The sequence below is a fragment of the Giraffa tippelskirchi genome, chromosome 3, assembly GCF_054371585.1.
Source record: "Giraffa tippelskirchi isolate mGirTip1 chromosome 3, T2T-mGirTip1v1.2.pri, whole genome shotgun sequence".
In the NCBI taxonomy this organism is placed as follows: domain Eukaryota; kingdom Metazoa; phylum Chordata; class Mammalia; order Artiodactyla; family Giraffidae; genus Giraffa; species Giraffa tippelskirchi.
In genome coordinates, this window is record NC_137277.1 from 27,542,973 (window position 1) to 27,570,954 (window position 27,982).

Genomic DNA, 27,982 nt, shown 5'->3' on the forward strand with positions numbered 1-27,982 from the left:
TTTTTGGCTTTGGTTTCCGGGTTATGCTGGCCTCATCGACTGAGCTGTGAAATGTCCCCTCTCCTTCAATTTTGATTCAAGTTTGAGAAGGACTGATATTAATTCTTTAACTGTTTGGTAGAATTCACCAGTGATGCAATCAGCTTCAGAGCTTTTCTTTACTGGATTTTTAATTATTGATTCAATCTCCTTACTAGTTATAGGTCTATCCAGATTTTCTATTTCTTCATGATTTAGTCTTGGCAAGTTTTCTGTTTCTCAGCATGTTTCAGGGTTATCTAATTTTTTAGCATACAATTGCTCATATTACTCCGTTATAATCCTTTTTATTTCTATAGAATAGGTAGTAATGTCCCCACTTTCATTTCATTTCATTCAGTAACTTGAGATTTTTTTTTTTGAAGTACATCTAGCTAAATGTCAATTTTGTTGATCTTTTTGAAGAACCAAGCTTTAGTTTTCTTGATTTTTGTTTGTCAATTCCATGCATGTATGTGTGTATTTAAATCCATGAGCTAGAATTAAGGGAAAAAGGCGTAAGAAGGAAGAAAACAGATCCCTCTTGCTTATCATCCAGGTTTCACCTCTCCCTGTGGAGTGAGTGACCCTCCCTCACTCCCCACTGCAATATTGCACTGCTTTCTCTCACTACTCTGTCTTGGCCTGTTCACAGTAAATATTTTCACTTGTTTAAGCTGTTTACTGTTCACTTCCTCACAAGATAGACGTTTCAAAAGAGCAGGAAACTGTATTTCTAGCCCCTAAAATAATGCCTGGCATATAGTAAGCACTCAGTAATAAGTGGTTTTCTGTCTTTGTATCAATTTCCATTTGTTCACACATTATTTTCTTGACTTTTTCTACATCTTCCTTTAGTTCTTTGACCATCTTTGTTTTGAGCAACTTTAACACAAATGTTTTAAAGTCTGCCTAATATATCTGCCGTTAAATCTTTTTCAAGGACAGATTGTTGAATTCATTTTTCCTTTCAACATGCTATCCACACCTTCCTGTTTCTTTGTATGTCTTCGTTTTGTTGTTGTTGAACACTGGACGTTTAAATCCCCCTTCCCAGGGGTTTACTGTTTTGTTGTTGTTGTTGTTGTTATTTTTACTTTGTAGGCTCTTTGCCAAGGATCAGCTGAAGATGTAAACTTCAATTTTTCTCAGATTTTTTTCTGAGCCCTTCCCTGGATGTGCACAGTCACTTTTTAATTTTCTCATTCATGTAAATTGTTTTTGAGTGTCCTACTCTTTAATGTCTGGCTCCTGAGAGGGGGAAAGAGGTCCCCAGCCCACTATCATTCCCTGACAGGCACCTCATCCGGGGGTGGTGGGGTACAGCCACAGTGGCTGCCCCTCTTCATCTGCACTCTGATCAGATGCAGCGATCAGGCACAAAGCCCTGACATCCCAAGGACACCTACCCTCATTCCCGCAAGCTATATGCAAGTTGATCCAAGAACACGTGCACGGTCCTGCCACATGGCTAGGGGGAGGAGAAGGGAACCTGCAATTGTACAAAGAGCTGAAACTGACTGAAAATTAATCACAATTTATTTTGTCTTCCCCTGGAAATTGTAAGTCTCCAGCAGAGTAGAGAGTTCCAAAACAGTTCTATTACTGGTCTTACTCTAACCATATTATTTTCTGTGATTGATCCCAAGAAAATCTGAGGTATCAAACCAATAAAACCATGTAGTCAACAATTTATAAAAATATATCTTTATTATTTTGATGTTCTTGCACAATATATATACCTAGTCATATAAACATGGTCTTTCTGTTAAATATAAGTTAAACACAAAAAACTATGCAAACTATGAACAAATCAGCAAAATTACTGGAAAATCCTTCCAAACCACAAATTCTTATTAAAAATGTACACAGGGACGATGAACCTGTCTTAAGACACCAAAATTAGTTTTAGTGTCTAAAGAAGCCAAATGTAGACATTTAAAGAAGCAACGTAGACATTTAAAGAAGCAATCAAGGGCAGAGTGATATGGAATAAAACTACGACGGGTGTCTCAGCTGCGTACACAGTGACCCAGGCCACTCAAAGGACTCCAGTTGGCATTTTAGCAGAATGTCATCTCTGTGCAAAAAGATCAGGGCTTGGCCTCAAGCTCAGGGTACTCTCAAAGCAACCACAGCAGAGAATGGCCAGAAGAGTGGTGGTCAGATAACTTAAAAACAGGAATTCCAGACACTCCAACGATGAACATGGGACATCCACTCCACCCAGAGCCATTCCCAGAGCCCTGACTTGAAGCCAGGTTATTAGCAGTGACTCCAGATTAGCACATACTCTGAAAACCCATAACTACAGGGAAACTCACGACACATACAAAACCTGGAAAACCTTTGCTGAATTTCAGAATAGAAAGATTCAACTGCTAACCTTGACAGGATCTGATAGTGAGGCTGACGTACCTCAGGCGAGGCTGACCAGACAGGAGATACATACTTTCAGTCCGTTCTTCTCTCCCAGGGGGCACGAACGCAGGGGACAAACTGTCACAAGTCTCCAAATGCCCTCTTCAGGGCTGGAGCAGCTCAAAGTTTGTGGGATGGTGCCAAGAACTACACCAGGCGTGAACCCCACACAGAGAGCAGAGTTCAGCTCAAACAACTTCACTCCTTCTGAGCAAACAGGGTCAGGTCGGCATTCGGATACAGGAGGACCACCTGTGACCGCCATCAGAGACTTGTGTCTGAGCGTCACAGCAAGTTGGCCATCACCACTTCCCAGTAGGCCACCTGGATGCTCGTTCCCATGGTGGGGTCAGTTGCGAGGCTCCAAGGCCGTGGGGCTACGGACCGTGGACATGAGGTGTGACTTGTAGGTTTTGCTCAGGCCTGTCATCCAGAACTTGAGCAACTTGACGTTGTCCTCCTCAGATGCTCCGAGGATACTCAGGAGCTTCTGTGTGTCCTCTTTGGGCCGACTATCCACCTTGGTGAATTTAAAAAGGACCTTCACTTTGCTGTAGGAAATCAAAACCAAACACTCAGCTACAGTAGAGCCATCAGCAGTGTTCTGGTCCCGGGGCCTAAGAGGCTTCAAGACCAGCAACAGCTTGATAAGCAGAGCGGAACAGAAATGGGAGTCAGCACAGCACAGCAGCAGCTCACGCCTGCCCCGGCATTTCCCACTTGCCCAGTTCTAATGTTGCTGCATCCAGACGGAGGTTAAAAAAACAAACATTCCTTCCTGTCATGAAAGGAACTGCCTGCTCTGAAGCTTCACTGCACTATTTAAAGTCAGAACGACGTTTGGCTAATTAATTGACAAAAAATTACTAAGAAGGCAGGAGGGAATAAAGTTATCTGCTGTTAATAGAATGGGAACTATCTGATCTTTCAACTTTTTAAGTTAATTAACCATCAAAAACAACTGCTTCCTTGGAAAACACAGAGCAGCTTGAGGCCCAGGTGCCGAGTCACCTGCTCAAGGTCACCCAGCTGGCTGCACAGGTGGCAGACTCGTAACCTCTCCCCTGATGCACCACCCTGGCGCCACAGCCTCAGCTCTTTTTCTGGTTTTCCTCAGCAGAACACCGTGCTGTTGGCACCCCAGCCCTCCCCAGAAAGCAAGACTCCAGGAGCCGCGACAGCGCCTGCTTACTTCATCCACTCTTCCTTGAGGCACACGAGGCACTGGTCCACTACGTCCACGGACAGGTTCTGGTTGGTCAGAGCAGCCTCCATCTTATTCAGGATGGTGGGGCCGACTGGGGACGGGGCAGAGGTGGTCAGCACCAGGAGAGCCTGAGCACCGACCCCCTCACCCCCCCAGCTCATTCTGGGATGAGGCAGCCCACTCTGGCACTCACCTCGGTCTGCGGCTACAGGACTCCCACTGGTCACCACAAACTCATACTTGCTGAGAGGCTGCTCACCCTCACACCCGACCGCATGGAGGCTGGAGCGAGTGGCCGTGTGGACCTCCACGACCACAGCAAACTCTGGGGCAACACAGACACACTTCTCTGTCAAGTGTGCCCCTTCACCGCATGACAAGCCCACCTGACTCTGCAGCTCCGAATCATCTCAGACCATCTTGGGAAACAGTCCAGCCACCCGAGGTTAATGCTTGGGCCTCTAAAATCTTCTGTCGTTTGTGAACACAGTTAAGACTTCACTTTTGACTCAAACTAACAATGCATCAAGTGACAATAACTACTGATTATGTCATATACTTCAGTTGGCTTAATACTAAACTGCTCTGTGAGAGGGGTCCTGCTATAATCCCTACTTCATAGGCAGGGAAACAGACAATCTAAGTGACTTGCATGAGGTCACATGGCTACGGTGGTAATAACACAAGCCCATCTCTGAGACTAGAGCCTGTGCTCTGCATACTGCCTCCTGGACTCACAGCCCAGCCTGAGTGCTGAAGGACGGCAGCTCTGTGACCAACTGTCTGACCATCTCATGGAATCACCAGAGGAGCCTGGACACACCAGGAGGTAGGGATGGGTGCCCAGGCTGATTCCCAAATGGCCCCAACCGAACAGGGACGCCAATGAGCTTCCTGGCTGTTTTTCTAGAGCAGTAAGCTTGTCCATCCCAAGGGTGGAGGTGAGCAGAGCAAAGGCCATTGTGCTGATGGGCAGCAGGGACAGATTTATGGCAGATAAAACAGGAGACCAGAAAGAGGAAGGAAGACCACAGGGCAGAGGGGTCAGTCCAGCGGGACTCCTGAACCATCCCCAGGACGGGACATGCCCCCACGGAGAGCCACACCCCAGCAAGCTACCCCAACCATGAGCTTGTCCAGCCCAACCCGCACCCATCTTAAAGACAAAAACCAGAGGCCAATGCCATTGGGAAAATGGGTCCTGCAACATGGGCCCTCCTGCCTCTGAGGCCAGCAGGCGTGGTCCTCAAACACACAGCTGACACCCAGCCGTGTGGTCTCACTCTGAGTCCCAAGGACCAACGAGGCACGTACCTGAGGCCAGCACGTGTGGAGGGATCTGCACGTGGGGGCTGAGGCCCAGGAAGTTGCAGCGGTAGGCCTCCTCGTACTGGCTGCTGTAGGGGATGATACGGACACAGCCCACGGGCAACATCGTCTGCAGGGACACAACGGCCCAGGGTTGATGAGCACTGCCCCAGCTGAGTCCATCCCCACACCCCAGTGCACTCAGCACTTGTGCAGAGCCCCTTCCTCCCAAGGTATCCCTGGTCTCCTGGCCCCAGGCCATCTCCCACACAGCCCCACCCTGGCATGCTCAGCAGGGTTAGCTCCTCCTTCATTCTCCAGCTGCTTAGCTTTGTGTCTCTTCCCTCATCCCCAAAGCTTTTTGAGAGACTGATCTCGTGCCCTCAGGGCCTAGACAGAGGGCGGTGCGATGCACCCTCAGAGCCAGACCCGGGCCATGGCACCACACCTGTGGGGTGCACCGTGGCGGCCCATCGAGAACGCGGTGTGCAGAGGCCCTGGGGGCCAAGCTCACCCCCGTGGAGGTGGCTTCTCAGAGGGGTGGGGATGGGGAAGCAGATGGGATGTGATCAGTCTATGAAGACAGCAGATTCCTCACGGGAAACATGGTCACAAATCACTACCTTTTGTTTTTCTAAATATTTTGGGGCTGAGCTGTGTGTCTTATGGAATCAGTTCCAACCAGGGATGGGACCCAGGCCCTCAGCAGTGAAAAGGCAGATGGCCCCATATTAATGGTGGAGAAAAACACAGAACTTAGATTCAGGTAACCAGTCTCTGACATGTCCTAACACTCACATCTGAAGTCCAGTTAATAAAACCCACCAGGCCAGTACTGTCTCCCCACCACCACGAAGAGAAAAAACACCCTCTTACCCGAAGGACTTCAAAGGCTGAATGGACAAGGTCTGAGTCTCTGCTCTTCCAGATCACCTGATTCCCCATGAGGACATGCCAGGCCAGTGTGCGGAAAGACGGGGCACCCAGGACCTGAAAAATACAGTGTACAGCTTTCCATCCAGAAACTTTGCCTGTGGAGCAAAGGAGGCGGGCCAGGAAAGAGGAAGTCATCCACCTTCAGAGGGGGGAGGGAGAGTTGGGTGATGTGCCCAAGGACAGGAAGAGGCAGGGGGACCTCTCTACATTCACACCTGAAAGCCTGACCCCAAAGCTCTTGCACACTTCATCTTTCCCCCAGTTTTACTCTTAAAAATTTGAAGCTGTTCATTCTAAGCTTTCTGCAACATGCCTTCTCTCTCTACACACTTAACTATGGCTGAACCACTTAAAAGCGAACCAGAGTTGTGACTCTTCGGCACCAAGGAAGAGCAGGATCTCCACACCGGCTCACCCAGGGCTGCCCTGTTCAGTGTGGATCCACATCCAGAGCACACCTCCACCCCTCCTCCTGGGAGTGAGACTCCTTGATCTATCCTGTCTCTGTTGTCGTTCAGTTGCTCAGCTGTGTCTAATTCTTTGCGACTCTGTGGACCATAGCTCGCTAGGCTCCTCTGTCCATGGGGTTCTCCAGGCAAGAATACTAGGTGGGTTGCCATTTTCTTCTCCAGGGGATCTTCCCGACCCAGCAATTAAACCCGCATCTACTGTGTCTCCTGCTGCTGAGCCACCTGAGAAGCCCATCTTGTCTTTTTCTTGCTTTAATCAACTGATTAACCCTGTGGCACTGACATTTTGCTGACAAAGGGCTGCCAAAGAATTGATGCTTTTGAACTGAGGTGCTGGAGAAGACCCTTGAGAGTTCCTTGGACGGCAAAAACAAACCAGTCAATCCTAAAGGATATCAACCTTGAATATTCATTGGAAGGACTGATGCTGGGAAAGATTGAAGGGAGGAGGAGAAGGGGACGAAAGAGGACAAAATGGTTGGATGGCATCACCAACTCAATGGACATGAGTTTGAGCAAACTCTGGGAGATGGTGAAGGAAAGGGAAGCCTGGAGTGCTGAAGTCCATGGGGTCGCAAAGAGCCGGACACGACCGAGTGACTGAACAACTCACAGTTTTGAAGAGCTCATCCTGTTACCCAACCCCACCCGCCCCCGAGGACCCGCCTCCAGGACCACCCCTGGCAGAACCTCAGACCCCTCCCAGCTGTCACCCACAGAAACAATCAGCATGGCCTGAAGCCTAGTCAAGCCTAGTCAGAGCTGAGTAAACGGTTTTCACCCTGAAGTCCCACAGAGAACCTGTTGTTAATCAGGCTTTACTTAATTTTCCAAAAAACAAATCACTGTCTTCTGACAGAATTCATCCTTGACATAAAAAGAAAGCGTCTAAGAAGGAGCTGTCGGCCTCTGTGACCCAGCAGTCCCTCCCCCAGCACCCTCAGTGGTCATGCCCCACCCCACCCCCACTGCCACACAGGCTCCCTCTTATACTGAATGACAAGCCCTTGTTTGAATGCAATTACTAGAGTCGGACACTCAGATCTCTGATTCTTTGTAAGAACGCCCACTGTTTTCAATCTGCGAAGCATCCACGCTGCATGCAAACCAACAATGTTGTTCAATTCCTTTAGAAGGTTCCAGAACCACAAGATTCAAGACTCACGAAAAGCCGACTGCTGGGCCTTTCTTTAAAGACACCCCCTCCATCCTCACTGAGCCTGGGGCTCAGACACCCCAGATGCCCACTGTCATCTACAGTCACCCACTGAGGTTCCTGGTCGCTCCTGAGCATGACAGGCCTGAAGGACAAGGTGTGCCGGGTGGAGATGAGCCGGAAGCAGAGGCGGGGGCTCCTGTCCCAGTGTCTGACCCCTCTATCTCCCCGCCCCCCCCACCACCTACCTGCCTCATGTGCCGAAGCGATTTGAACACGGAGAGCTTCTGTGGCTGCCAGGCTCCACAGTCTGAGAGCAAGGAAGACTCCACTGGGCACTTGGTCAGCTCCCGCCCCTCTGCCCCCTCTGGCAGGGCAGGGCCTTTCTCCTCCTCTTCAGCCTCAGAGTTGTCCCAGCTTTCTGATTCCTCTTCCAACTCTGCAAAATGGATGACAACTCAGTTTCGCAGCATGCAGCCCTGGGTTCCTTTACTCCCTGGACGTCACAGGACCACTTCAGCCCAAGGCACCTTGTGGTTAAACCAACCAGAAGGCTACTGACTTCAGGTTCAGGCCAGCTGGCTACACTACTTGCTGCCTCTGGAGCCCTGAAGGGCCAGGAGCGGTCAGTCTGTGTTCTGTCCACAGCTGGTGGAAGAAGTCGAGCCAAGGCTGAGCAGAGCACGCAGGTGCTACCCTGAGGGCTCCACACGTCCTGCCCTGAAGTCAGCACCGTTCTCCTCGCCTTACACCGTTCTCCTGGCCTTGTCATCTCAGTTCACATCACAGCAGCCCCATGAATGCAGTTTCCTCACTCCCTGTCATGCATGAGGGGCAGTGCCTGGCCAACACAGAACATATACGCGTCCCAGAGCCGGACCTGAAGGCACATCTGTCTGACTCCAGCCTGTGCTCTGAACCCCTACACTCACCTTTTTGACAAAAATACAACCCAAGACGTGACACACCTGCACCCAAGCCCTGTACCTCTCACCTCTTACACACCTGCAACCCAAGCCCTGCACACCTGTACCTCTCTCAACACTCTCGGCTCTCTAGGTAAACAGATCTCACCAACAGACTGCCCTTGCCCTCTTTACCAGCCGAGAAATGCATAATCACTACGATCAATGGTCCATGGTTGACTGCACCGTGAGAGCACCGTGGTGGACTGTGATCCAGGGCCCCAGCCTTGCAGGAAACCTGTTCAGATGCAAGTCACTGATGACAGGAACAACCTCAAAACAGCTCCAGCTTGTCAAGCATTTCCAAGAAGCAGCTCATCAAGCACATCACGAGTCTTGTTCACCCCACATCACTACATCACTGAAAATCCAATCATCTCCAAAAGAAACCTGGACTCTCAGACCCCTGGGCGGTTATCCAGATGTGGAGAGCTGACCACAGACCTGAGGAAGGTGGCCCAGACACCAGGCTTTGGAGCCACTGCCCTGATGAAACCCTCAGGTCCTGTGAAGCACAGCACTCTACGGTTACAGAGCAGAGCAGGGAGCAGGCCCCATCCAGAGAGCCTCGCTCACCTGCCCCCCTGTCCCCGACCCTCTTCACCAGAGCAACAGCCCCGGGGGTCAAGGCAGGCCTTTCCAACCTGCCTGGACAGACTCTCATGGGACCATAAAGGAAGATAAGACAGGAAACCCCAATAAAACCATGAAGAGCAAAAGGGCCAGTTTCTGCTCCCAAGGTGCCCTCCATCAGCTCTCTCCCAGGACAGAGGGGTGGGCTGAGCACAGGGCAACCCCACAGGCTCCCAGCATGAGCGCCTCCCTGCTCACCTGCAAGTTGCTCCATCTGGACCAAGGTGTCCTCGGTGGGTGCGCCTTCCAGGAGCTTCTCAGTCAGCCGGCTGCCACATGCTTTCAGGAGCCTGAGAACAGAACACTAACTATGAAGTGTTCTTGCTAAAAGGAAAACAGGACTCGAAACCAGTGGACCCTGCTGATCTGACTACCAGGTAACAGAACACTCGGGCATAAGGACGCAGCTGAGCACCGCCCAGTGGTTGCGATCAGCCAGGGGTCCAGCAAAGCCGGGAGCAGGGGCACAGGAGGAGCTGCCCCTGACAGAGACCCAGCACCACCTGCGCCCATGGCGGTATGGCTCCCACGCCAGGTCAAGCCTGAGGCAGCACAGGACAGCGAGCATGGATGGGGCCGGAGGAAGCGACAGAAGGAGTCTGCTTTGTAGGATGTGATGATTTAATGGCTGAGGCATACAACTAAGATTTGCCTTAAAAAACATTCTAGAACAAAAAAGTGAGGGAACAGATGAAAAAGCATTAAAACACTGATAACTGCTAAAGCAAGACAGCAAGGGTATGTAGTACTTATTACATGTTGAGTCTGTCTGAAAATTTCCATAATTAAAATGGTTTTTAAAAGATAGAACACTTGGGTGGGGAGACATATTTCTCCCTTAGTTTGCAGGTTCTCAGGAGCTGCACTCAAGGATTTCCATGTGAGGACATGGCTTAGGCGACACTGCACAGGAATGAGAACCTGGGGTGATTGGAAGGAACATACCCTGCAGGGAAGGAACAGAAACAGTCTGTGGCGGGGGGATAGACTGCAGCGGTTTCCAGGCTGTCCACAAGTCTGTCCATACTCTTCCCTCCACACGGTAGAGACTGAGCCTCCCACCTGCCTCAGGCGGGCCCCTCTAATGACAGCAGGTGAAGGCAGGTCTGAGGCCACTGAGGCCTGGGCATAAGAGCCGCCAAGCCCGCCTAGCTCCCCAGGGTCACTGGCACAACCACAGTGAAGGGCCGAGGCTGCCCACCCACGGCTAAACCAACCTGCTAGCCCTGAGAGGGAGCCAGCTTCAGAGAACAGAAGTTCCTCCTGAGATCAGAGCAGCCCAGGTCAGCCCCCTCCAAATCCTGACCCGCAAGAGCCAAGCACTTTAAGCATTCACTGCTGTCCCAGGAGAGGAGAGACCACCAGCCTTGGCCTGGGACCAGCACCCGAAAAGTAGCACCTTCTCAGTGACCTCTGCATGCTCGGGGCCAAGGACGACTGGGTTAAGCTCAGGCTCACAAGCCACACACAGATGCGCCCAGCAATGGTCCCCCTAACCTGGGCACAGTCCAGCCAACACCCTAGCAGCCACGAGAAAACCGAGTGTGGTTACCAGGCGAAGGAGGTGTGCAGGCAGGCCCACAGGCTGTCATCGTTGGTCAAGGACGTCAGAGAGCGGGCGGCGTTGCCGTTCCTCTGGTGCAGGAATGGGGTGAACGCTGTGTTCATCCTCTGGGCGCGCTGCGGGCACCCAAACTGCTCCGCTTCAAACACCTGAGCGATGGAAGGAGGGGACGGCCCTTCAGGACAATCCCAGCTGGCAGCCCAGGCCCCTCTGCTCTCTGGACCCAGAGGAAAGACGGGGCCACCATTCCCACCCAGCAGGACACTCTGTCCCTGCGCGGTCAGAAGCTTCCTGAGAAGAGCATCAGTTAAGAATTTCTCCCGCAGCCTCCCTGCTCAAGGTGGCCATGGGGCTTCTCTCCCAGTGCTCTCGGCTCCCCCTCCAGGCACGGGGGCTCCCACTGCTCAGACCCTGTCCATGGGGGACACGCAATCACCCCCCACAAGGAGAGGAGCCAGGCCTCCAGGCCCAAGTGCCTCCCAAGCAGGCACCTGTGAGCAGCAGGCCCCCACGGCTGCCACCCCACCCACCAGGCTGACACGGTGAGCAGACCCCTCTCGCCTGAACTGGACACAGAGCATCAATAAGGCACTGGGGTTTAGGGACTGTCTGCTATCAGAGCACCACCAGCCTGTCCCCCCAGGTGGCCCTTGATGTCCACCTGGAATGTGGGTCTGCCACACTATTAGTGGACAGGCTTCTGAAACGATGGTGAGAGGAAGGAGAGATCAGCCAGAGTGTCTGACTGCAGTTAAGACAGAGCCGAACAAGAACCAAGGCAGCGAGACTCGAGAGAGACAGGCTGGCCTCCAGCTTGTGGCCACAACTCCGACTCTGCAGTGGTCAGGACCCCAAAGCAGGCACGCTGCCCCACTCCTGTTCCCTCCGCGCGCAGCCCTCCCACCCCGCCCCCACCGCCCAGCCTCCTGGCCACCTTGAGCGCCTTTCCCTGAAGCTCGTCGATGATCCCGCGGATCTTGCCCAGCAAGAAAGGCCAAGAGTTGATGAGGTAGATGCGGTCCATCATGATGGCAATGATGCTGTACCAGCGCTGGAAGCCCCGGGCCAGGCTGTCCTTGATGAAGAACGTGTGGCTGAACACGAAGCCATGCTGCTCATCCCCAAAGAAGATGGGGCCCTCACGGCCAGGGCAGACCTGGGACACAAGGACAGAGCTCCAGGACACCACCCTCTGTACATAGGTGACTCCTGCTCAGACAGTTCTTCCTCCACTAACGAACCAACACCGATTACAGGGAAAGGAGGATGAGAGAGGAAACATCCACTTCCATCTCTCCTGTGATCAAACTCCCCAAAGAGAACGTTCATTACTGTGGAACGCAAGGGCCAGTGGATTCCTTAATTTCTTTCTACCTTGAGTCATATATAACTCCCGTACAAATATGTGATCTACCCCAGGCTCAGATTTGCCAATATCACTCATCTGCAACATATCGGAGGGAGGACAAGCCTCGAGGGTCTGAAAGTGGGTACAGTGACAGGAAGCATGAGTGAATAAACTACAAATTCTCTGTGACAGAGACGTACAAGCTAAGACTGAACACAACAGCAGCAGTCACATGTCTTAGAAACACCCTGACTCACTCCCTAGTCAACTCAGAGAACACGTGACGGGCACTGAGGCTGTGACATGGCGGTGTCATCTGATGGGAGCAACATGGCCTACACACACTCTACACATTAGCAGTACATCCAGGAAGAACAAAGAATGCAGGCCCAGTGCTTACAAAGGTGAGCTAGCAACCAGCCAGGGCACCCCAGAGCTCACTCTGGAGGCCTGCCTGCCTGCACTCTTCACGACAGGACTGCCGGCTGCCTGCCTGCCCATGACCAACACTGATGCTGCCCAGGCTGGAGTGTGTTGGAACGATTCCTCAAAGGGCCCAGGTCACGGACGCTCACCTCACAGCTCAGGCTCCGTACGCAGGCCTGGCGGACGATGCTGAAGAGCTGGGGGTGGTTGGGGTGCTGATGACTGACATACTTGATCGAGGTCTCCTTGTCATGGCTGATGTAGCCGGGGTGTCCTGCAGCAAGTGACCGGCAGCCCTGCTCATGAGAAACAAAACCAGTTAGCCAGGAAGCAAGCAACAACACATTCTTCCCCCTGTGCGAATCTCAAGCAAAAGAATCCATTTTTGTAAAAAAACAACTGGCTCCTAGAGTTACCCCTGGCTGAGGAGCTCCCTGTTTTCTGAAGAGGAAAACTGGACAGGGGCCTCACAGAGGTCATTGGTCTAGTCTACCACACACCCACAGCAGGAGTCCTGGGGAGCTTGGTACCCACTACTCATTTAACTCGAGGCGTGAACCCAAGACAGTCACACAAGCACCCCCACCTTCAAGGTAGCAAAACAGGCTCAGAGCCGAGCAGCGGCTCACACAACCTGTGCTGGCCTCCACTCGGATCTGGACACAACACTGGGTGGGGCCTCAGGAGGGGGCCACACTCTGAAAACTCACACTCAAGACCCCCCTGCCATGGAAGTAGGTGGGGCCAGGGGCCCTGCTGCTGCTCCTGAGAAGCCACGGCCACGCTGGTGCCAAGGCTGTGCATCCCCAAGGCGAGCCCTCCCTGTGTGATGTAGGAGTCTCCCAAGGCTGTTCTAGTTCAAGGACCCTCCCCCAAGATTCCACTGCCCAGGCCCCTCTCCTGCCTGCCTCCCTGTCAGAGGTGTCACCTGCTCACAGCAGAGGCCCCTCCCCATCTTTGCTCCCTCCCTCTCGACCCCGCCCCCAATTAATCAACCTCAAGCTCACTGACTGCTTCTCAACAGACCCAAACTAACAATGGCTGGATTTCTGTCCACCTTGCATGGCAGGTCCAATGCCACCCCATTTCCAGTCCCAACCCAGGGCCTGCACGTGAAGAATCAGCCTGGTTTGGGGACCTGATCTCTATCTCCCAGGGCTCAGGAAGCAGTCAGGGCGCTTGAGAGAACACCTGGCTGAGGGGACAGGAGAGGAGGTCGGCAGCGCGTGAGCACTGTGCAGAGGGAGGCCAGAGAGGCAGACTCTGCGATGGTGGCAAGCGCCTGCTGGCCCAGAGGGGCTGGAAAGAGCAAGAGCTGGCTTGAGGGGAAAAAGCCAGAGGGAAGAGAGGCAGCAAGCGCATCCCAAGGGCCCAGAGCTATGAGGTCACATCCATGACCAGGAGGTCAAGCTCAAGCCCCTGCAGAGAAGAAATGCGCCCCCCACCCCCCGGGGACCCAAGAGACACTGGCCTCACACATGTCCGACTTCTTGGGCCCCGGGCTGCTGGACTCCGCACTGGCACCTTCTGCTGGGCTGTGCGCACGGATGCGACTGCTCATCTGGATGCCGCCCTCCTCCTCATCCACTGGCTCACCCCGGCCGGCACCGTCTCCACTACTGGCCCCCTGAGGCAGTGGGGCGTGCAGAACCTCCGTGCAGAAGAGTGTGCGGGGGCCGTGCAGCTCGCAGAAGTGACAGAGCGCGACGATGGCGTTCATGGTGCCCTAGAGATGGCGCTTGGCTGTGGGAAGAGGAGAAAAATGCCCTAGATGGCCCCAGAATCCTTCCACTCCAGGGCCTAGCGACTGGAGGGCTGTCCCTGCCCAGTGGGGGCAGGTCATCCAGCCGGGCAGCACTGCTAAGCACCCAGTCTGGACCAGCATGGCATCGCATGCAGGGACACAAAACAGACACCGTCCCTGCCACGGGGAGTGAGGACAAACAAGACACACAGAACTTGGGATCACACAGAAACCCTTCAGTCAGGACCGTGATGGAAGGGCTCATGGGGACAAGAAGTGAAATGCCCTGGGGCATCTGTTCCATGAACAGCTGTGGGGCAGCTCCAGTGCCAGGCAGCATTTCAGGTGCCATGATGCTGCCTCACGGAGCTCACCTCCCAGGAGAGGAGGGAAGCAGGGCTATTGCTTCCTCTCATGTGGCAACAGCATCAGGGAGACAAGGACAGGGGTCAAGGGCAGAGAAGCCCTGGAGGAGGCGGGATGTGGTTTCAGACAAAAGGGCTCCTGACTGAGAGCTGAAGGAGCAGAGGGCACCACAAGGGCTGAGGAAGGGGCGTGAAGGGGTGTGAATGTTTGCAGAGCTGGGGGTAAGGGCAGAAGTCAAGCAGGGGGTGGGTTTTAGGGCCATGATAAGACCCCAAACTATCTTTCAGAGATTAGAGAACCTGTGGGAATTCTGATGAGAAATACAATAAATCTGAATGTTACTTTAAAAGGTCATTTTGGCTGCTGTCCCAGAGGTAGACACAAGGAAGCCAGCTGGCCCGGGCCAGGCTGGGCAGGGGAAAGTGGTGAGGACAGTCCATGCGTGACTGTACCCCAAGGAGAAAAGCAGACGCTGCTCATGGATGGGTTGTGGAGCACGAGGAAGGAAGCAGGCACGTGGGAGCTGGGAGCAGAGAGCAGTGCTGAGGTGAGCCCCCAGTGGAGGAGATGATGACAGGCCAGCCGTGGTGGGTGGAGGGGGGGCGCTGTGTGGGGCAGTCAGGGCTGGGGGACCCTGGGCCTCTAGAGCTTAGACGTGGGAGGGAGGAAGAGCTGGTCAAAGTGACAGAGAATGACAGGCAGCGAGGCAAAGTGCACTGTCACTCCAGGGACCACGGAGCAAAATCCAAGTCACGAGGGAAGCAGAGTCCTGGAAGGGCTGGGGGGCAGGGTGGTTTGGGCTCCAAGAAGGCGGAGATGGCAGGTGGGGGTGCAGACACAAGTGTCCTCTGCTTGGGAAAACCAAAAAGGTCGGGGGGGTATTCACTGGGCTGCAGCAGTACTGGAGGCACAGAGGTGAGATGGTGACAGCCCAGGGTACCTGACATGTGTCACACAGCAGGGCCTGGGAGGCAGGCTAAAATGGAACAGTCTGTTGTTTACCACAGCAGTAAAGTGTGGTCAATCACTCAGCCATCACTGCACTGGAGCGTGAGGGTCACAGCAGAAGGGGCAGAGCCAACCCAACAGAGACACCTGAGGACCAGACAGGAGAAGGGGTGGCTGGAAGGCACAGCGAGCCAGAGTATGGGCGAGGGGAGTCCTAGAGGAAGGTGGGCAGTGGGAGAGAAGATAGTTTAAGATAAGAGGACACTTAGCTGGAAGACCTTGAGTTCCATGGGGATTCTGGAGAGCAGGACGAAGACGTAGGGCTGGGGAGAAGGGTCCAGAATGCCGCCCCCCAAACCAAGACCTCCACTGGCTCACTGCCCCTCCTAAGTGCTCACACCCACTGATCACTCTCTCCCCTCTCCCTGCTTTATTTTACTGGATCATATACTCTGTCTCATCTTCAGCAGTTCCTTGCACATAGCGGGCACCAAGTTAACACGTGTTAAATAAATACGTGAATTTAGGAGCTGCCTGGAGAGAGGACAGTTGTTGCCACAGAAAGTGGAACACTTGTGGAGGGTGTCCACATGAACCTCTATACTTATCAGGACTACATGGCCACCATCCCACCTAGGCGACAGCCAGCAGGGCCATTTGCACATGAATTGGGCAGGGCAACATGGTCGTACCTCAGCTTCAAGACCTGCCATTTTCTAGGCAAGGAAAAGTACCAGAGCCAATTCTAAGAGCAGTGGGCATGGAAAAAAAAAAAAAAATTAAGCTGCTTACAGCCAACCTCAAATGAGAACATGGAAGAGGACGTGGGGACCCCACAGTTCTCAGTGCTTCAGTAGGGGCTCACCTTGTAAGCAGCGGCCCACAGAAAGTTGATGATGCGATCAAAGAGTCCACAGTAATGTCTGATCCCTTGTGACACAAGTATTTATGTTTAAATGTCCTTGTAAAGTTTAAGATATTTAAGTACATAAAGTCATCATCCTTCCTACTCTTGGTTACACATCATGACCATTTAACCCTTCAGACCACAGCCCCGCCTGTGGGCAGAGGTGATGCTGCTAAGCTTCTTCTGAGCATCCAGGATCAAACTGTCAGGCTACTCTGACTTTTTCTGAGCGATACCCACTCCTGTCTGACAGGACTTCTGACTCCTCGGATCACAGCCGAGATAAAACTTAGCCCTTCAGCCGCGCACCCACAGACTCAAGAAAACCTCTCTCCAGCTCCGAGTAGCCAGGTGACGTCCAATGGGTCCAAATACCTCTCTCAGCACCAGCCTAAAGCTGAGCGCCAACGGCGTTGGAGGGAACCACGGCCCCAGGCACCCTACCTCCGGCAGCGCGAGGCCAGGTCTCCGATTCCAATCTCTACCGGATGCCCAGCAGTCATTCCTCCCCAACCGGCTTTCCAGAAGCCAAGGAAGAAGCAGAAACCCTCCCCCGCCTGAGACGCTCCTCAACACAACTCGTCGGGCAGGGTCCTGTCCACGCCCTCTCCCACCGCGACAGGAACGTGAGCACCCCTCCCGCAGGGCATCCCGGCCGGGTGCCCCCGCCCCTGCAATCCGGCCGGAGGACCGCTTAGGGTTAAGGACGATCTGACCACCAACACTCGACAGACAAGCCCGGTTCACGGCCGCTCTCGCCCCATATCGGACGCGCTGCAGCTCCCCGACGGCGGCCTGGCCACCGGTACCAGGGACGGGCGTGTGACCCTCGAGGGCACTCAACCACTAGTGACTTGGCGCCTGAGCACGTCCACCCCGAGGTCCCCGCGCTGGGGACCCAGTGCCGCCGGCCGCCGCGACCCACCCCTTCCGCGACAAGGCCGCGCCCGACCTCACTCGCCACGCTGGGGGCCTCCTCAGCTCCAGGCCGCCGCCCCCCGTCCCCCGCCCCCGGCCCGACCTCCCCGACCTCCCAGCCAGCGGGATCGCCCCCCTCACCCGGAACAGCGTCCCTACTAACCAGACAGGCTGCGGCACCGCCCCTGCTCCGAGCCCTCCGCCGCGCCGCCCCTCTCGGATCTCCGCCCCCCCGCACCCGGGCTGCCCTCACCAAGTCCCCTCACAAGGGGCCGCGCCCGCCTCAGGGCGCGTGACTCCCTCGGGCGGTACCACCGGCCGGGGCCGCGGAGGGGGAGCCGGGCGGCCGACGCCCCGTACCCGAGGCACGCGGAGCTCCGCCAGACCCGCATCCCGAGAAGACCGCACGGGCACGGGAGCTCCGAAATACGGTGGGACCCTGGAGCGGTTGCCAGGCCCGCCCTCTCCACCGCCCAGCCCGCGCCCCCACCCAGAAGCCAGGAGTGGTTGCGCCCGCGCGGGCGGGCGGGAGGGAGGTGGAGGAAACCATTCCAGGAGGGGGAAGGATGTGTTAATTTAAATAGCATTTTTTAAAGAGAATTGAGGAAAAGTAGATCCATTCTAGGACTCCAGGCACACACCGACGGAAGAGAGAAAGAGGACGTCGCGAATATATAGGATGCTGTAATTTCTTTTGGTTTCACCGATTTCATTAAATTTCCGATGGAACCAGTGTTCGGTGGAGCGCGCGGGCCGGGGGCGGGGCAGGAGGCGGCCACAGGGTGACAGGAACAGCGCGACGCGGGGGCCGGGGCCTGGGAGCGCGCAAGCGCGATTCACCCCCCTGCCCTCACCCGCCGTAGCACGTCAAGTTTTAAATACATATAACTATGGTGTGACGATCCCTGGTGGCTCAGTGGTAAAGGATTCGCCTGCCAATGCCATGAGACGCGGGTTCGATCCCTGGGTCGGAAACACCCCCTGGAGGAGGAAATGGCTACCTACACCAGTATTCTAACGTGGAGAATCCCATGGGCAGAGGAGCCTAGTGGGCTAGATAGAGTACATGTGCCGCAAAGATTCAGGCATGACAGCGACTGATCAACAATCTTTTGTGTACTTAAGAGATCGGTCCAAAAGTCTTCAGCTCATAATGTGTTTGGCCGAGGTGAATGGGAGCACGGCGGCCAGGAGCCGAGGGCCTGTGATTGACTTGCGGGCCACATCTCTCTGGTTTCTCTCCCCAGCGGGGACGCGTTGTTTTCTGTCTGCTTTTACTTTGTGGTAAGATGGGAGTACCAAACCACCTTACATGTCTCCTGAGAAACCTGTTCACAAGTGAGGAAACAACAGTTAGAACTGGACTTGGCACTGCTGAAAGAAAGTGAAAGTGTTAGTCGCCCAGTCGTGTCCGACTCTTTTGCGACCCCATGGCCTGTAGCCCTCCAGACTCCCCTGTCCATGGAATTCCCCAGGCAAGAATACTGGAGTGGGTAGCCGTTCCCTTCTCCAGGGGATCTTACCGACCCAGGGATCGAACCCGGAGCTCATGCATTGAAGGCGAATTTTTTACCCTCTGAGCCACATTAGATGGTTCAGTTCAGTTCAGTTCAGTCGCTCAGTCGTGTCCGATTCTTTGCGACCCCATGAATTGCAGCACGCCAGGCCTCTCTGTCCATCACCAACTCCCGGAGTCTACCCAAACCCATGTTCATCGAGTCGGTGATGCCATCCAACCATCTCATCCTCTGTCGTCCCCTTCTCTCCTGCCCCCAATCCTACCCAGCATTAGGGTCTCTTCCAATGAGTCAACTCTTCGCATCAGGTGGCCAAAGTATTGGAGTTTCAGCTTCAACATCAGACCTTCCAATGAACACCCAGGATTGATCTCTTTTAGGATGGATTGATTGGATCTCCTTGCAGTCCAAGGGACTCTCAAGAGTCTTCTCCAACACCACAGTTCAAAAGCATCAATTCTTCGGCGCTCAGCTTTCTTCACCGTCCAACTCTCACATCCATACATGACCACTGGAAAAACCATAGCCTTGACCAGACGGACTTTTGTTGGCAAAGTAATGTCTCTGCTTTTAAATATGCTATCTAGGTTGGCCATAACCTTCCTTCCAAGGAGTAAGCGTCTTTTAATTTCATGGCTGCAATCACCATCAGCAGTGATTCTGGAGCCCAAAAAAATAGTCTGACACTGTTTCCACTGTTTCCCCATCTATTTCCCATGGAGTGATTAGATGGTACTTTGGTTCAAATTTGGGAAAGGAGTATATTTCCCAAGGGTGACAAGGCTGTATATTGTCACCCTCTTTATTTAGCTTCTATGCAAAGTACATCATGCAAAATGCCAGGCTGGATGAATCACAGCTGGAATCATGATTGCTGGGAGAAATATCAACCTCAGATATGCAGATGATACCACTTTATGGCAGGAAGTGAAGAGGAACTAAAGAGTCTCTAGATGAGGGTCAAAGAGGAGAGTGAAAATGCTGGCTTAAAACTCAAAGTTCAAATAACTAAGATCATGGCATCTGGTCCCATTATTTCGTGGCAAATAGAAGGGGGAAAAGTGGAAACAGTGACAGATTTTCTTGGGCTCCACTGTGGACGGTGACTGCAGCCATGAAATTAAAAGATGCTTGCTCCTTGGAAAGAAAGCTATGACATACCTAGACAGTGTATTAAAAAGCAGAGACATTACTTTGCCAACAAAAGTCTGTCTAGTCACAGCTACAGTTTTTCCAGTAATCATGTATGGATGTGAGAGTTGGGCCATAAAGAAGGCTGAGTGCCAAAGAACTGATGCTTTTGAATTGTGCTGGAGAAGATTCTTGACAGTCCCTTGGACAGCTAGGAGATCAAACCAGTCAATCATAAAGGAAATCAACCCTGAATATTCATTGGAAGGACTGATGCTGAAGCTCCAATACTTTGGCCAGCAGATGCAAAGAGCCAACTCATTGGAAAAGACCCTGATGCTGGGAGAGATTGAAGGCAAAAGGAGAAGGGGGTGGCAGAGGATGAGATGGTTAGATCGCATCACAGACTCAATGGACATGAATTTGAGCAGACTCCAGATGTGGAGGACAAGGGAGCTTGGCATGCTGCAGTCTATAGGGTAAACATAGTCAGACACAACTTAGCTACTGAACAACAACAAAGTATAGCTGTGCCTTTCCCGTTTCTAAAAGAAAACATTTCCAACATCTGTCAAGGTGAACAGGATTCACCCTGAAAATGGCTACAGCAGCAATTCTTAATACAAATCTGATCAACTGACTTCCACACTAATAAAGAACAAAACTTTCTAAAGCTTTGTTGCCATGGCTGTTGTTATTTAACAAGGAGATAACTAAAAAAATCCATGAGGCTTCCCTGGTGGCTCAGTGGTAAAGAATTCACCTGATCCAGGAAGATCCCACATGCCTCAGAGCAACAAAATCCCACCAGCCACAATTACTGAGCCCATGGGCCACAACTACTAAAACCTGCATGCCTAGAGACTGTGCCCCCAAACAAGAGAAGCCACCACAATGAGAAGCTTGTGTACCACAACTAGAGAGTAGCTCTGACACGCTGCAACTAGAGAAAAGCAATGAAGACCCAGCACAGCCAAAAATAAATAAATAAAAATTTAAATCCAATTGCATATTCTGTTGCTTTAATCAGGAAGACAAATCTTTTTAAAAATTTTTTTAATTTTTAGTAATCCGGCTTTTTCACATTTTCTCTTAGTGGTAGGTGTTCTTGAAACTAACATTGGTCAGTCAAGTTTTAAACCAAGAAAAAAAAATTGCTTTCTCATCTTGTAACTAATTCCAGGAATTCCTCATTTTGTGTGGAGGACATTACCTTGCTCAGATTATCCTTATTTCCATGGTGATAGGCTAGTGAAGGTCCCAAGTAAAGGAAGGTTTATTCAACCACTGTCATTTTCAGTAAAAATGTGCATTCAACTACAGATGGATTCCATTTATGTCATTAATATCTTTCCCAGCATTGCTTTTGGAGGTCCTTTCTCAAATCTATAAATCTGTTTAACTACATGTCAACTCCTTGAATTAGTGAATTATACCAAGGTTTAATTAAACTGGACTCTCAAAGAGGATAAACTTCTAAGGACATTCAACAAAAGAGACATCTTAGAGGTCAGAAAATGTAACCCAGGGGTACTCTTTCTGCCCCCTTCTGATGCCTATGTCAGAAGCTTTCTCTGTCTCCTTTATACTTTAATAAAACTTTATTACACAAAAGCTCTGAGCGATCAAGCCTCGTCTCTGGTCCTGGATTGAATTCTTCTCCTCTGGAGGCCAAGAATCCCGGCATCTTTTCGTGATTCAGCAAACAACCTTTCATCTTGGGGTCTCGTCCGGGATTCTTCAGGACAAGGTAAGGAATCTCGGAGCTCTAGTTCTCCTAGCGAACACGTTTTCTGCTGTACTTTACTAACTCTGCAGTGTGCTTGTGTGAATGAATGAAACGCCCTGTGCGAAGCAGTGAGGAGTCCTGCTCTGCGGTTCCGCGGTGATCTCATACGGCTTATGGCAGAAACCTGTCGGGGGTTTATACCGACCTGCCAATGCCAAGAGGTACCCAATGTCTCCTTTGGACTGACCAGAAATAGGCAAAGCGTGTGGACCGAACTCTCCTTTCTCGGTCAAACTTTTCGGTCTCAAAAAAAAAAAAAAACTTTTCGGTCTCTTTGACCATTTCATGCTGCTGCTGCTGCTAAGTCGCTTCAGTCGTGTCCGACTCTGTGCGACCCCATAGACGGAGCCCACCAGGCTCTGCCGTCCCTGGGATTCTCCAGGCAAGAATACTGGAGTGGGTTGCCATTTCCTTCTCCAGTGCATGAAAGGGAAAAGCGAAAGTGAAGTCGCTCCGTCGTGTCCGACTCTTAGCGACCCCATGGACTGTAGTCTACCAGGCTCCTCCGTCCATGGGATTTTCCAGGCAAGAGTACTGGAGTGGGCTGCCATTCATAACTCCTTGGAAATTAGAAGTACTAACCTAATCTATCGGATCATAGACTTCCAAGGGACTTGTGATCTATGCTGTTACTGTGTACTGTGACTTAGGTCCCAAGCTTGGATTGGTAGTCAGGAAGTGCCTAGCCTCGTTAGGAATCGAAAGTTCAGAAGTTAGACGGAGCTCTAGCTACAAGAACATCCCTGAGGTTAAAGGATATTCGGATTGGAACTGGAATGGTTATTTCCTTTGGTAGCGCTGGCTCTTAGTGGACCAGAGGAGACTCATACTGGTGTGGTGACACGTGGAAGGAACATCTCAGTTTTATGTTCGTATCGGTCTTATTGTGGTCAGGAATATACTCAGGGTCGTGCACAGGCACTCAGGTGAGGAACGTTTCCCCCAGCGGTCTTAGCCTGGGAGGCATTCCGGAAGGTTACTCTGATTGCACCCCGGGTGGAATCAGAGGCAAGCAAGGTTTTAACGGTGAAAAGCTGGATGTCAGTTAAGGATGCCATCAGGTCTACCCCTGGTGCATCCCCACCCCATCTCAGTGGTAGAACCGAGAGGGACTAGTTTGTCGCCTGCGTCGGTAAGGGACAGACTAAGTCCGACCAGGAAGGAAAAGCTTTGGTGTAAAGTCTGTCTACACCTCCATCTAGAGCAGGGAGGGACGCCTCCGGTAGAAAGAGGGGCTGGTCACTTTTTTTCTCTCTTACAGATGGGGCTAACAATTCCAGCCTCACTCCTTTGAACTGTATCCTGAAAAACTGGGATAGATTTGATCCCCAGGGCTTAAAGAAGACACACCTAGGCTTCCTATGTGATACTGCATGGCCGCGGTACACATTGGAGGACAGCGAACGGTGGCCGGTTGGAGAGTCTCGTAAGTATAATACTGTTTTACAATTCGACCGGTTCTGTAGAAAACAAGGGAAATGGGTAGAAGTAGCATATGTGTTGCCCTTTTTCTCTCTGCGAAATATACCAGACTTGTGTCCTAAGGGTATAGATTTGGGTGTGACTCCTTCAGCTCCCTCCTGTCCTCCTACTTTGCCCTCATACCCAGGGCTCCCAACTGAACAAATTGAAAGCCAGAGAAACCCCCCAAGAAGGGCTGCCTTGGTCTCAGTGGAAACCCAAACTGAGATTCAAACTGCCCATGTAGAGGTCCAAACAACTCCTGTCTCAGTACGACCTCAGACTACTCTGGGTTCAGTAGAAACTCAGACCATCGAAGTAAGAGATGAGAAGGAGGACAGGAGACAAGGAGATAAAGTAAAGCAGGTTTCTCCACTCTATCCCTAGGATCATATGTGCAGAGCAGCCAGAGAGACTGAGGAATAGCTGCACAAGCTGTTGCCTCTTCATGAAGCACCCACCGGGAGAAATAATCAGTATATGAGAGTTAACAAGCCTTTTTCTTATCAAGAAATACAAAGAATTAAGGAGGATCTGGGAGACAATTTAGAGGACCCAGAAAAATATATTAGAGCTTTTAAAGGTGTTACTCTGCTTTATGACCTTACTTGGAAGGATGTGATGTATATCTTGGGAAAAACGCTGACTCCCAACTCAAAGAGCCGAGTTTTGGGGAAAGTGGTTGCTTATGGAGATGAGTGGCTTGGTAATGAATCAGTAGGGAAGAGGAGGACGAGATAGCCGCCCCCCCCCCACTGGGAATCAGGCAGTCCCAATTACAGAACCAGACTGGGACTACAACACAGCTAAAGGAAGATGTGATCAGAGTCATTTTGTCAGATGCATTCTTGAAGGACTCAGGCAGGCACGTGCTAAGCCTTTAAACTATGGCAAATTGGCAAGCATAGAACAGGAGAAGGAAGCTTCTGGTAAATTCCTAGATAGACTGAGAGAAGCCCTTCGCAGATTCACTGAGATTGATCCTGAAAGTGAGGAGGGAAAAGTGATCTTAAAAGATAGATTTCTCACTCAGTCGGCTCCAGATATCTGCCGTAAGCTGTTAAAACGGGCATATGGACCTAACTAGTCTTTAGATAATCTGTTACAACTGGCTCAGACAGTCTATTATGGTAGGGAATATGAGGAAAAGAAAGAAAGGCAGAAAAAGACAAAGGAACAGGCGGAAGCCTTTGCAATGGCTGTAAGAACTGTTCTTAAACAACCTGAAAAATGCCCAGAGAGACCCAGGTGAAAAGGGATGGGCTTGCTATTACTGTGGAAAGGAGGGCACCTCAAGCGGGATTGCCCTCAGGCATCTAAGCAGCCCCTGGCTCCAAGTCAGGTCTGCAAGGGACCACACTGGAAGAGAGACTGCCCCCAGAGGCATAGGTTTCAGGGGTCGGACTCTCAAGACAATCAGGACTGAAGGTGCCCAGGGGTCCCCACACAAGCTCCCATCCTAATTACACCTGAGGAACCCCGGGTATTAATAACTGTGGGAGGCCAACCCGTCGATTTCCTTTTAGATACTGGGGCGACTTACTCCATGTTTACTGAAGCCCCTGGCCCACGTTCTTCCCGATCCGCTTCCGTAATGGGACTGTCTGGACGAGCCAAAAGATGGGCCTGATAATCTATGTGAGCCTACCACTGCTGACGCCAAAGATCCTGAGTCTGCCGTTTGATCCTCAAGACAATGTCTTCCTGTCCTGGGCTCACTCCTACGCTGCCTTTCATAATCGGTCTAACTGCTGGGTCTGTGGAGCACTCCCCTCTTCATCAGTGGAAGGCTTCCGGTGGTGGACATTTCCACTTCAAGGAAAAGACTTTCTCCAAGTCTGCAAATACCTTCAACAACAATCGCATGTGATGCCTCTTCTTAAACTGATGACATCTAACAACCTTAAGATGGACTGATGTAACTATGGACATAATGTGACTTTTCATTTTGATTTTAACTTGGTTAAATGACTATTTTGCCTTACGTCTGTAACTGTATAGTGGGGTTTTCTAACCATCTAAAAGCTTTTAAGTTACAAATGGTTGTCTGAGCTCCTACGAGTGCCACAGCCTCCTCCAACTATTAATTGGAGCCCCTGGATCACAGACTCAATATGAGGGTTAGGAGAATATGTTGCCTCAACAGTTCAGGAACTATGCCCCTAAACAGCAGGAAGTAGTTATGGAATAAAAATGATGCCCCTTTCCCTTGGCAACATAATTCTCCTAAAAGAAAAGGGGGGAATGAGAGAGTCCTTTCCTAGGCAGGTTGATAAGAAGTGTAGGGGTCCCCAAGGAGTGAGGGGTCTGGAATTCTCAAGGAGGAAGAAAGGACAAACTTTTTCTTTTCTTTCTACATTCCTTAGGATTATATAACAATAATGTATCCTGCCTGAGGACAGTCTCTGGATTAAACTCTCTGGATTCTAATTCTGTTATCTTAAAATGTAAATTATGGGAGTAGGTCTGTCTCTACAAGGATTATAACAATAATGTATCCTGCCTGAAGGACAGTCTCTGGATTAAACCTTTTGGCTGATCCTGTTATCTTAGAGTATATAACTCCACTGCTAACACTAGCAAGCAGGTACTCTTTCTGGCCCCTTCTGATGCCTATGTCAGAAGCTTTCTCTGTCTCCTTTATACTTTAATAAAACTTTATTACACACACACACACACAAAAAGAAAATGTAACCCATATTATCAGTGGGAAAAGCAATCAAAACCCAGCAGCAACATTCAGAAAGCATAGCTGGCAATAATGCCCAATTTTGCTCAACCAGATGACATACCATGCTAAAACCTCAGAGCTTCATTGTAGGAGTCTCAAGAAATATTACCAAAAGTACTGGATGTACTCTTGCCCAGCATTCACCATCCAGAACACGTTATTCTACCACTGAAATGGGCTTAAGAATTAAAGATTTCTTGCTGCTTCTCTGCCTTCCTATTCCTAATCACGAGGCTTTTCTGGGGAGTAGTGACAGCTGAGCATCGGACTGAGGGGTGTCTCACCGATGCCAGGTGCCAAGACCACAGAGCCAAGAAAGAAAAGTAAAAGTCTCACTGAGAAGATGTCCTTTGATGTTTCCGAGTACACTCTCCCTAACGTAGGCCCTCGTGTAGCTATAGAATACAGCTGTGCTTTGAGTCAAAACCATGTCCCTCCCTGAATTAGTTTTCAGTTTCAGAAAAAAGAGGTATGTTTCATTTGTAAGAAAACTGGATGTAACATTGTTAATCACATCATTATTTCAAGGATTCTATAACAGTTTCCTTGTTTTAAAAATTAATAATGCAAGCTTTCATTTCTTGCAGTAAAATCAAGGTTTTCATATATGTGTAACAGTTTGGGAGTCTGACCAGCCACTGAGAGGCAGCAAAGCAAGTGATGGGTTATATTTCAGAAGGGGGACTCAAGCTCAGCTTGTATATCACGTTGAGGTTTGGGGTTATTAGACAATCAACTCTGCAATATAAGATGTCTGACTAGTTGCAAGGCAAGAAAACTATTAGTCGTCAAATATTATCTCCTAAAAAAAAACCCTAGTGTTTATTTTTGCATTTTTACCACAGCACTTTCAAGGAATTTATTAACTCTCCTCCCCAATTAGAATTCAATTAATAGCTCATTCATATTTTAATCTAACACTAGCTGCTTGCTAAACCATGAACTTTTTAGTCTAATGATAAATTTAACAGTCCATTATGGATCCAGGCTTATTAAATGCCTTTGACTAGCAAAAGTTCTCTGGTTTCAGCTTTTGATTTTAGGGAAGGATAAGGTGGAATTTTGTCTTTGTGCACCACCATCAAGTTGTTTAACTGCCTAAGAAGAGGAGTCATCATATTTCCCTTTTCACAAGTATCTGATTTACCCAGTCATTCATTTTCTCTGGGCCCTTTGCAGCTGCTCAGATTTACGTGCAATTAACTGGCTCAGAAAAGGTGGCAAGAATACATAGAAGAATTATACAAAAAAGAGTTTAATGACCCAGATAACCACAATGGTGTGATCACTCACCTAGAGCCAGACATCCTGGAGTCCAAAATCAAGTGGGCCTTAGAAACCATTACTATGAACAAAGCTAGTGGAGGTGATGGAATTCCAGCTGAGCCATTTCAAGTCCTAAAAGATGATGCTGTGAAAGTGCTTCACTCAATATGCCAGCAAATTTGGAAAACTCAGCAATGGCCATAGGACTGGAAAAAGTCAGTTTTCATTCCAATCCCAAAGAAAGGCAATGCCAAAGAATGTTCAAACTACTGTACAATTGCACTCATCTCACATGCTAGCAAAGTAATGCTCAAAATTCTCCAAGCGAGGTTCCAACAACACGTGAACTGAGAACTTCCAGATGTTCAGGCTGGATTTAGAAAAGGCAGAGGAACCAGAGATCAAATTGCCAACATCTGTTGGATCATGGAATAAGCAAGAGTTTCAGAAAAACATCTACTTCTGCTTTATTGACTATGCCAAAGCCTTTGACCGTGTGGATCACAATAAACTGGAAAATTCTTAAAGAGATGGGGATACCAGACCACCTTACCTGTCTCCTGAGAAATCTGTATGCAGGTCAAGAAGCAACAGTTAGAACTGGACATGGAACAATGGAATGGTTCCAAATTGGGAAAGGAGTACGTCAAGGCTGTATATCGTCAACTTGCTCATTTAGCTTATATGCAGAGCACATCATGGTGAAATGCCAAGCTGAATGAAGCACAAGCTGCGATGAAGACTGCTGGGAG

The 27,982-nt window shown here is 50.8% G+C and overlaps 1 protein-coding gene across 7 annotated transcripts; it reads right to left on the reverse strand.

Moving 5' to 3' along the window:
- Positions 1–1,709: 1,709 nt before the first annotated feature.
- Positions 1,710–17,823, reverse strand: FLCN (folliculin). 7 transcript variants are annotated; one of them, XM_081583440.1, is made up of 13 exons: positions 17,499–17,575; positions 16,376–16,440; positions 13,924–14,195; positions 12,602–12,748; positions 11,613–11,834; positions 10,667–10,827; positions 9,313–9,404; positions 7,765–7,955; positions 5,831–5,944; positions 4,961–5,084; positions 3,840–3,971; positions 3,632–3,737; positions 1,710–2,990 (listed from the first exon to the last, which is right to left on the reverse strand). In XM_081583440.1, the coding sequence occupies exons 3-13, from the start codon at positions 14,170–14,172 to the stop codon at positions 2,789–2,791; spliced, it is 1,740 nt and encodes a 579-aa protein (XP_081439566.1). In that variant the 5' UTR covers positions 14,173–14,195; positions 16,376–16,440; positions 17,499–17,575; the 3' UTR covers positions 1,710–2,788. The 7 variants fall into 7 exon arrangements, with proteins under 7 accessions (XP_081439566.1, XP_081439568.1, XP_081439567.1 ...); XM_081583442.1 differs by lacking the exon at positions 17,499–17,575 and adding an exon at positions 16,862–17,273; XM_081583441.1 differs by lacking the exon at positions 17,499–17,575 and adding an exon at positions 16,793–16,867.
- Between the last annotated feature and the right edge of the window lie 10,159 nt (positions 17,824–27,982).